This window comes from Oryzias latipes, chromosome 4 (genome assembly GCF_053564925.1).
Source record: "Oryzias latipes strain Hd-rR chromosome 4, Olatipes_Hd-rR_3.1".
NCBI lineage: Eukaryota > Metazoa > Chordata > Actinopteri > Beloniformes > Adrianichthyidae > Oryzias > Oryzias latipes.
In genome coordinates, this window is record NC_136240.1 from 9,325,102 (window position 1) to 9,335,994 (window position 10,893).

The 10,893-nt window shown below is 44.3% G+C and overlaps 1 protein-coding gene across 1 annotated transcript; it reads right to left on the reverse strand.

Annotated features, from left to right (window-relative positions):
* Positions 1–2,009: 2,009 nt before the first annotated feature.
* Positions 2,010–10,585, reverse strand: fam78bb (family with sequence similarity 78 member Bb). Its single transcript, XM_004067685.4, has 2 exons — positions 7,948–10,585; positions 2,010–5,640 (listed from the first exon to the last, which is right to left on the reverse strand). Exons 1-2 carry the CDS (start codon positions 8,211–8,213, stop codon positions 5,118–5,120), a joined length of 789 nt encoding a protein of 262 aa, XP_004067733.1. The 5' UTR covers positions 8,214–10,585; the 3' UTR covers positions 2,010–5,117.
* Between the last annotated feature and the right edge of the window lie 308 nt (positions 10,586–10,893).

Here is a 10,893-nt window from a genome sequence, read left to right on the forward strand (position 1 = left end):
TATATATATATATATATATATATTTATATATATATATATATATACACACACACATATATATACACACACACACATCCTTAACTTATTCATTCATTTTCTATTCCGTTTTTCCCTTTCTGGGTCACAGGGCTGCTGGAGCCTATCCCGGCCACTTGTGGGCTAAGGCAGGGGCCTCTGGACTGGTCGCCACTCTGTCGCAGGGTAGAATGTCCTCAATCACACATCCAATCACTCTCACACTCAGGGACAATTTAGATTGACCAATTAACCTATGAAGCATGTTTTTGGACGGTGGGAGGAAGCCGGAGACCCGGAGAGAACCCACGCATGCACTGGGAGAACATGCAAACTCCACACAGAAAGGCCCCCCCATTGATGTTCTGTTTCAGGTCCCCCAGCCAGGACTTGAACCAGGGGGCTTCTTGCTGTGAGGCAAGAGCGCTAACCACTGTGCCACCGTGCAGCCTAGTCCTTAACTGTAAAATGTTATGCCTTCCTCCTTCTTTTGACCTCACCAAGATGGCAGTGCTCTCCTCCCATGAGGAATCATGTGATGTATCCTCTAGCGATATAACTCATTGATCAGAACTGCAGTCCAGATTGGACTGACATCACTGCTGAAGCTCCACCCTCCAGTCCACAGGCGTAGCTGGTAATGGAAAACACTCCCAGCATGCTCTGCAGCCTTTTCTTGTTCAAGTCAAGACAAACTGGAATTTCTGTTCAGACCCACAGGTGTGTCAGTCCATCACCTGAGCTGCTCTGGAGCTGCAGACGGTGTGGAGGTGGAGGCGTGTTGGTGGACCCGCCTCCACCGCTGCTGCAGATATGAAGATGTGAGGGAAAGCTTCACTGGCTGCTGAGACAGAAAGAAGCACCTTCTCCCACCAGGATGTGAGAAGGTCTGCCGGGAAAACAACGAGCTGTTCCTCTGATCAACCAGATCCTCTGATCCAGACTTTTTTTTTATCATGAACATTAGGAAAAGGTCAGACATTTGCAGGACTCAATCAAATTTTTCCAAAAAGATGCTTAACCCTTTCATGCCTGAATTTATTTCCAGTTATTGAAGAAATGGCCTTCAATAGTTTTTTTCCCGTTCAATTTAATGATAAATTATTAGAGTCCTGGATTTAATGGTAAGTTATCAACATGCGGCAGGAAGGGGTTAAACTGCTCAGCTGGACTTACAGTTCCTGTTGGCATTAACACTTTGTCAAGGTTAGCATAGAAAACAGAGGTTTTTCCAGATGTTTGAACTCATAGTTTGGTAGCTTGAGGAACTTATTTGAAACTTTTCTCACTGAAATGTGTGACTCGTGAGAAGGAACAGGTTCGGAAGTAGGATTTATTTCACTTGATCTGAGAAAGCGTGAAGCCAACTGAGAAGGGAAAGAAAAAAAAACACTTTGAAGTTTTTGATAAAGTCCATTTATTTGAAGCCAAAAACAGAAACTGATTCAGGTGAGAGACGTGTCCTTCGTTAGCAGGTTAATATGTAACCACAGATAAGTGACACAATATGACAAACACAGACTGACCTCTTTGAGAGTCCATTAAAGGTCATCCCTCACCTGTCAAAGACTGTTCTGGAACTTCAAACCATGCTGAGGGCCTTGATCCATGCACCAGTTCAACCATCTTGCTCTAAATAGAAGCAGAACAATGGTCCAGTACCAAGAGCTGGTTCTGATGATTTGTTTCATTCATTTTTCATTTATCCATGATCATGGATAAATATGTGCAAATACAAAAAAATACAGAATGTCAGCATTTATAAATCTGCATACTTTGACAATACTTTTTGTTATTCATTTGTATGTTGTTTGGAAATGAAAATTACATGTATATATGTACATATACACTTGGGTAGGGCACTGGACTCTGATGGTGGGAAAGTAAGGGCTTAGGGTAAAGGGGGGTGAGAGTTTATAAGATTTTTCTTCTTATCACTCCCTTTTGAACTGGTGTTTATATCGTTTTGTTTTGTTTTGTATAATTTACTTGTCTTTTTATTGTTTTTGTAAGTTTTGTCTCGTTCTTGTCTTATTCTGTTATTTTACATTTGTTTCACTAGTTCAAAATAAAAAAGACTACTACTACTACTACTACTATTTTTAGGACAAATCAGGCATTTAAAGACCCACTCTGAATGAAAAAAAAATATGTTTTTGGTTTTGGGATGATGGAGGACATGTATAAAGGAAATTAAGCTTAAAACTGCATTATTGAGTTTTTCTTTATTTAAATTGTTGTGAATCAGGAGCAGACGAAAAAATGTTGTTTGGCTAAGATCATATTTGTGATGTAGAGAAAGCGCCGGGTGGGGCTCAGCTTCGCCTCATTCTGATGCATCCACCTGCAGATAAATGGATCCATGAACGTCTTTGTTTTCTTCATCTGAGCTGCAGTCTGGATCCAAACTGTACGACTGGATAGCTACGATATTGCAACGTTTTTGTTGCACCGCTAATCTTAGGATGTGGGTGTGGGGGGCTGTAAGCTAGTAGGGGAGATTGTAAACAAAGGGATGATGGGAAGTCGGGGCAGGCTTAGTCCCCGCCAACAACAGTCCCACTCACAACTCAGAGGGGAGTTTCTAATGAACTCCTGCCGCTGAGCAGAAACTATGTTCTAGAAAATGACAGGTTTTTTTTTCCATTTATTTAGGTTAAAAACGGAATCATCGTAATTAAAAGATCACTGGCAACTGTGAAAACTGATCAGAAGAAGATCAGAGTGGGACTTTAAATGGGGCCAAACTAACAAATGATCTGCTGAGGAACATCAATGTACACAAAAAAGTTCAAAAAATCTCTTAGGATACAAAAAAATCTGCTCTTCTTAGATCTCAAATACTCTTTTATTGTCAAACGCCTTTGTTCCAAATGAACTACAAAGGCTGATTATCGTCGTTTCTTTCGTTTTTACCTTTATGTCTCGGTTTTGTGTAAACCGTTTAGACTGTTTGGCATCTTTTTCAGTCTTTAAGGCTCCAGCAGCGGAGACGGTCCCGCTGCTGGACTGTTTTCTACACTGCTACAGATACTCTAATACTGCTCTGATGGCAACATACACCTGTTTGCCCCGCCTCCCCCGGTCATGAAAGCATCACGGCTGTCCTCCTCTCTGGGCAAAAGACACCTTCAGGTTTTACAGTCGCAGGCTGTCATCAACAGGCAACTCTGGCTTTTTAAAGGCAGAACCGGAAAAGCTCTGCGGCGTGGAAACGTCCGTCTGCATGGCTTCATTTGAGGACGACAGCATCGCTGTGACGCGGGGCTGAAACCACCAAACCGTGTGAGATCAAATCAAATGAGGCTCGGATGTGTGTGAGGCAGTCTGGTGTGAGGCAGCAGCAAGCCTGGATCCACATGAAAGAAAAGACACAAACCCAGCACCCTCCTCCTGCAGCTGATTCTCTGATAGGAACAAACGCCGCCATGATGGCGCTGCTCTCCTGGGAGCTGAAACACTAACCTCTTTTCTTGGAGACGCTTACTCAGCGGTTTGTCAGATGTGAATGTCTCCATTCAGGCTGAAACAACCTGCATGTGTGAAGACTTCATGTCTCCTGTTGGAGAAGCTACAGTGCAGGTTTCCATCCACCTGCAGTTTCTTCCCGTTTGGCAAAGGCGCGGACGCTTCACCACAGCTCATCAGCACCAAAGCAAAGAAACATGTCTGAGTCTTCAAAGGCAGCAGTGGGGAGTTAAGGCAGGGTTCCCTTCAGAACGTTCACTCGGATGTGTGCCGTCAAACTCTCAGCATGAAGGGGACATCTCTACGGGCTCCTGAAGGTCTAAGACTCCAAAACTGTAAAGACAAATCCAAACCTGGAAATATTCAGGGAGCCGCTCAGACTTTACTCTGTCTGTGAGCTCCTCCTCATTTCAGATCTCCAAAGTCAAGATGTTTGTTTTCTCTGTTGATGTGTGGTCTCACCCAGGTTGTGTCTGAATTCCCGCCATAAGCCCTGTAGGACTATGTAGGGTGCCATGGATTTGAATGCGATTCGGAGACATGAGAACTACTTTTTTTTCAACACAAAATGTGATGTCACCCGTTTTCAGAAGTAAAAACCTAGAAAAGATGACGATTGTTGATAAATCCACTGAATGATTTATCACATCCAAGTAAAACAAAAAAAGAAAACTTCTGATTGCTCGAGCGTACCAGTCGCTATCTAGTGCGCACGAGAAAATACTTCAGTGTCTCTTTAGGGGCTCCATAAATTATACAAAAATAAGTTTAAATCATTTTTATCAAACTACGAATTGTTGAAACGCAATGCGTAGTGGTCTATATTTAGCAATCTATTGAGCATGGATGCAAACTATTTTTTTGCAGAGACTTCTGGGAAATTTGGGACTGGATTTTGGAACTGTAGATTTGGACACCCTTAAGAAAACACCCTATATGGCGCTTTAAGTGGTGAGGGAATTGGGACACAACCCCAGAGTTGGGAGCACCTGGAAACATGGCTGCCGTTTGCTTGCAGGTGAACTCTGGTGCGCTTCACCGCAGTGGGAGGGCAGCCAGGTGGCTCAGCGAACAGAAGGCGGGGGTTTCCAACTCTGCATTTCTGTCTTACAGAACAAGGATCATACTGTGTAACAATACATGATGAGGATTTTTACATGTTTAGTCAAAGCAGCCTAAAAAGTTGCTCCACCACTATTACTGGGAGGTTTTTATCCTCCGCCTGAGGAGTTTTTTTTTAACGTTCTGTCATCGGTGAGCGTCGTTTGCAATTCTGTGTTTCTGTGACTCACGAGAAGGTTTCAACTGCAAGCGGCGTTTTCACTGCTGAACCCTCAGACCAAAGACCTCAGGTTTTCCTGGACCATGGAACTCGGGCATTTGTGTCCACGGGTCAAAGCTGTTGAGCATCTCTAGAAAGAGGCTTGCCCCCGGGGGCGGAGGGAACTCCAGCCATGACCTGTGATGGAAACAAAGACGTGGCGTTTTGTTTCTGTGTAATTTCTGACGCATGTCAGGGAAACTGCATTAAGGCAATAAGTCCCCTTCAAGCCATCATTTGCCCTCATCATCGTCTCCACTGGAATACTGCATATCTCAGTGATTTACACTGAAGACCTGTCAATCATATTCTTCTACTTGGGGGGGATGACAACAATAGGAGGGCCCCTCCTTGGTCTCCACATTAAGACTTGAGCGTCGTTGGCGTTTGGCTTTCCCATGGCGTTGGAGGGGACCGGCTCCATGCGGGCCAGCACCCGCGGCTGGTCCTGGTACAGCCGGCCCACCAGCCTGGCCCTTGAGCCCAGAGGCTGGGAGGGGTCCACCATGACGTCGACCCTCATCCTCCACTTGATGGTGTGGAGCAGGATCTTTTCCCTGGATGTGGTGTTGAGCGCCACCAGCCAGGTGGTGAAGCTCTGGTCCCGTTTGATGTTAGTCAGTAAGGGTGTGTTGGATTCGCTGACTGGCACAGCCCAAGTGACACTGGGGTAAAAGTTGTCGTTCATGCTCACGGTGAAGCGGGACGGCTTGGAGGTGGGGCCGACGATGGTGACGGTCTCTGTGGTGTTTCCGTACCAAGGATAGCTGACCCCGTCAGAGTCACTGATGGCCCTCACCAAACCTTCTCGCAGCTGAGGCAGCTCCCAGCTTGACCTGAAAGAAGAGAGGAAATGACCTTAAGAGACCTTAAGGGTGATTCTGGAAAATGCAGGGTCGCATCTCTGAAGTAAACACTTAACTATAAAAGAAACTAATCTTCACAATTTTATAAGAAATCACATCTGAAACACTTAACTTTACATGAAATCACAAAATCTGTGGATACTGATTTTCTCTTAACCCTTGTGCTATCTTAGATGACCCCACCCTTTCATTGACGTGTTCTCCCTACCATGACAAAGGTGGATAAAGGTGGAAAGATTTCATGTAATCCATGGACACCAGTGAAGATCACAAATCATTGAAGAAAAAAGGTTCAGCGCACTGTCTAGTGCAGGGGTGTCAAACATATGGCCCGCGGTTAGTGTGGCCCACACATGAATGAATCCAAACCATTCTCTGATGGTGAACTTATGAAAAAATGCTGAAGGCTGCAGAAGTCTTGTTCCCAAAAAGCAGTCGACTTTTGCCAACATGAGTCTATCAAGGATTACAATTACAGATCCAACATCTCTGAGGAGACTTGGGTGCCAAATGAAGGAATCCAGTCATTTATTGTATTTTCAGTCACTATTGATGAAAGCACCAACATCACAGAATATGTACAGTTGTACATATTTATTAGAGGTGTTGAACAGACCGGTCAGGAAGAAGGCAGGTGTTATCAGATAATTCAGGCAGCAAACCAGGAAAAGACTCTTGGACATTTCATCTTGTTTTGCTCACTTGAATGACAGCAAATGTGTTTTTGCACAGGTTCTGAATCCTGATATTGATGGCAGGGTGAAGTTTCAGGGGAGAAAGAAGGTTAGCTCCACATTCTTATGTTCAATGTTTGCAAGTTTAACTTAGTTCAATTTTTCATTGATTTGCACATTTACATTCTAGGTAGGGTGTTTCATTTTTTTCCGCAGCCCCTCTTGAGTTTATTATTGCGATTTCTTCAGCATTCGATGTAAAATATTCAGTCTGTGAAAAATTGAGTAGACCTTTTTTTAAGTGAAATTAATTTTATTTAAGATATATTCGCTCTCCATGAATGAATGTGTAATAATAAATGATTAGGCTACCATGGTTGAGGCATTTTTACCAATTGAGTAAATTAACAAAAACAAAGCTGCTTTATTTTGCTATAATGTTACTGGTCTGGCCCACTTGAGATCAGACGGGTTGAAAGTGGCCCCGAGGCAAAATGAGTTTGACACCCCTGGTCTAGTGGGTCTAGATGACCCAACTCCCAATGTTAAAGTGCCTAGGATAACACAAGGGTTGAACTTCTGACACGTTAAGAGGCCAGAACTAAAATGCTGAGTATGCTGAACGCTGAAACTGTTGCCAGATTTTACAAACAGATGTTTACTAGTGCAGCAGAGCCTTCACAGTCATCACTGCCCTCTTTAACGTGATCTAACCTTCTGATACTTAGGATGAAATGAAACTTATAGACAAAATGTGTTTCCATGGTGTCAAAGGATGAATAACGTAAAAAGAAATTCTACATTGTTCATGGATGGATGGATGGAAGAATGGATGGATAGATAAGTAGATGAATGAATGAATGAATGAATGAATGAATGAATGAATGAATGAATGAATGAATGAATGAATGAATAATGGATGGATGCATGTCAGGATGGATGGACGGATGGATGGATGGATGGATGGATGGATGGATAAGTAAATAAATGAATGAATGGGTAGATAGATGGATGGATGGATGTAAGAACGGATGGATGGATGATTGGATGGATGGATGATTGGATGGATAAGTAGATGAATGAATGAATGAATGAATGAATGAATGAGTGAATGAATGAATGAATGAATAATGGATGGATGGATGGATGGATGGATAAAAAGAGGAATGAACAAATGAATAAATGAAGGAATAATGGATGGATGAATAGATGGTGTGGGCGCGTGGCCAGAAGTGGACCCCGACAAGGCGAGGGCCACATCCAGCAAACGGTTTGAAGTTTAAAAAGTGCAGAGAATTCTGATCCTCATCACTTTGTCGTTCGGTCATCTGGTGCGGCCCCTAATACTTCAACGGGCCCCTCATCCCCTCACCCCCCCCCCCCCTTTAGCTAGATCACGCTGTGTAATGGGGAGCGTGGATGTTGTTCAGCTCCTCTAATAGAGGAGTCGCAGGAACAGACTGTGTTGGTGGGCGTCTGAATGAAGAAGGCGCACGAGCTCATTGAACCTGCTGCGCGCACAAATGCGTGCGTGTTATGCTCAGGCAGAGCCCCCGCTGAGTGATGGAGCCCGCAGCCATGCGTGGACAGAGGCGGGACTCACATGCCGATGTCTCCATAGGTGTTGTAGAATTCCATCTGGGTGCACGCCTGGATCCAACCAACTACCCATGTGTCTTGGCGCGGGATGGGGGGCATGACAACCCGCGCGGACGCTTTGAAGTAGGGCGTCTTGTACCGCAGCACTATGGGGGAGTTCTCCTCGATGACGGTCGGGCAGTGGTCGATGGTGGCCGACAGGTCCTGCACCAGGATGTTCTCGCGCTTAATTCGCGATTTGTTGCAGGCGATGCTCTGAATGCAGCCCATGGCTGCGCGTGTCCGCGGCTGCGACCACAGCGAGGCCGCGCATCCGCCGTGGATGAGAGGCGGAGGAAGCCCCGACTCAGACCCGCACCGAGGCTTGGGGATCAGATGCCAGGAGGACCTGGATTGGTCTGCTTTCTACTGACTCTCTGGATGTTCCGACCCAGAGGAGACCCGTAACCAGGCTGTTCTCCGAACACATCGGTGTTTGGATCCTCTGCGCTCAGAAAGTCCCGACCCCCGGTTTCTGGGCTCTCTCTGCTCCAGGATCTGATCCGTTTCCGCTCGTGTCGTGACCCCTGCCTGCTACCCTCGATCCTCGTCTTTCTGCCCCGAGCTGTCATGTCACAAGAGGCGTTCTGGGCCCGTCGCCGGGAGGGGAGCTCGCTGCTCGGGCGGCGGCAGTAGCAATCCGGTGCATGAGCCGCCGCCGCCGCCGGATGTGATCTGCTGCGCGGCGTGAGGGGAATCCGTCATGCCTGCGCATCCGCGGAGGAAAACCCAAACAGCGTCAGCGTTGAAGGGGAGCGCTCATCTTCACCAAACCAGCAGATAACGGCGGCGTGCTCCCGGTCACAGCCGCGGGAGCTGCTGGCATTCCCGCCGCGCTCGTGGACACATCAAACACTGCCGGATACAGCTTCAGGTTGATGGCGTCATGGTAACGGCGGCGGCAGCATCCTCGACGTGTCGCTGTTCAGCTGCTTGGTGCTGAAAATGCGGAACGGACCAATGAGCGACGGAAGCGGGGGAGGACCCGCGCGCACTTTGTGACTCCTGGACTTTATTTACATAATTTTTTGTTATTTCTGTCACATGGAGGGATGGGAGTGAGGGTGGAGACACATCCATTAAGATGCTGTTGCAGGTTATAAAACCGAACTAGTTTCAAATGCTTGGAATTACCCCAACTATTTGTCCCGGTGGTGTTTCAGGAAACACAAAAGGTTTCAGCCCAGATTTTTGTCAACATTTATATCACTAAAGCTGACAAATGGAAGATAGTTTGATTGAAGGCTGCTCTCATTAGTCTCCGTCAGTTGCCAATGTGGCCAAACAGTTTTTCAAAATAAAACGCCGCTTGGTTCTGTCATTTGGTTCTGTTAAATACAGCTTTACATTAGTGATGGGATTCATGGCTTCCTTTAGGGAGCCTAATCTTTTGGATCCATTAATTTCAAAAAGCTGTTGAAAAGACTGCCTCTTTTGTCTTTTTCCAGATTTGTTCATTTTTAAGAAGCCAGCCTGGAGTTTGTTCATATAATCCTGGAAATAATCACCGGGAGGACGGATGAGCTGAAATCTGGATCAGAATAGTTATAATTCAGATTTTCCAACTCTAATTTAGTTCAAGTTATAAATATTTAAATACCAACCATAGCTTCATTTGACATGTGTGGACAAGATGTTAAAGTCTGATCTGGATTCATAGTTAATATTATATTGTGAGCATATGCAGGCATGAGGAGTGTGTATGAGTACTTTGAATGATCCTATTAATGCAACAGCTATACCAGGGGTCTGCAACCTCTAAAAAAACCATTTGGTCCAGTTTCTTACTGACAAAACTGAGTTTGGGCTGCAAAATTTGTATGTATGTAAAAACACACTTTTTTGCGGCCTTTGGGCCATTTATATATGACATGTAGCTTGTAAATTATTATAATATAACAGTGTTATATTTTTCAATAGGCTATATAACAATTTTGATTTATTTTACCCAGCACATTCAAGTTCTTTTCCAAATAAAAATGTGTCCAAGATCCTCCTAAAGCACTAAATTTACTTGCACTTATTATAAAGCAGTTCTGTCATTTGAGAACTTCTGAACAGAAACCAGGTGCTATGCAGCAGAAGATAAGAACACCAGCTTTAAACTTAATCTAAATTTAAACCATTTTGACAATAGATTTAATCATCATTAATAATCTGACGTGTACATTTTGGAGGATTGACTAAACACAGACGGCCTCTTATTTTAGTGTCATGTCAGGAGTGATTAAAAACAAGTTTAATTAAATATTATAAGATCATCTCAATAAAAAAATACAGTAACAAAATGTAACAAACTCATTATTGATACACAAGATATTGATATACAAGAAATTAATCTGGATACTTTGAAGCTCCATGCAAAATCTTCTGGTGAAAAGTCTTAGCAAAAGAACATTTATAACAAACAACAACTTAAACTCACGACTACAACCCCAGAGCAACGACTGAGTGCCGCTCTTTTCTTTTTTCACAGAGGTTGTCGCCTGAATCGGTTTTCACAACTCATGTGATATTTGCATCTGAAGTTAGAAGGATGAGCTTGTCTGAGCATTTATGTGAACGTATAAAACTTAGGGGACGGAGGAATAAAGAATAGAATAAAAAACGGTTCCCAGCCGACGGCAAGTCGATTTCCACCACGTCAATGAGCCGTTCAAAAGCTTTGATTCCTCACATCACTGCTTGACATTACAACGTTGGAAGAAGCACTTACATGAAATGTCAAAGAGGGGATCAGTAAAGTTAAAAATACAAGACAGTTAAACAGAATTTAATTTAAAGTGAGCTTGAACAAATCAAAGGCAGCTGAGAACAGCAGGTGGGTCTTTAACCTGGATTTAAATCCACTGACGGTTTTAGAGGATCCAAGGCTTCTAAATCAGTGGAGCATAGATGCAGCGTCTCTACA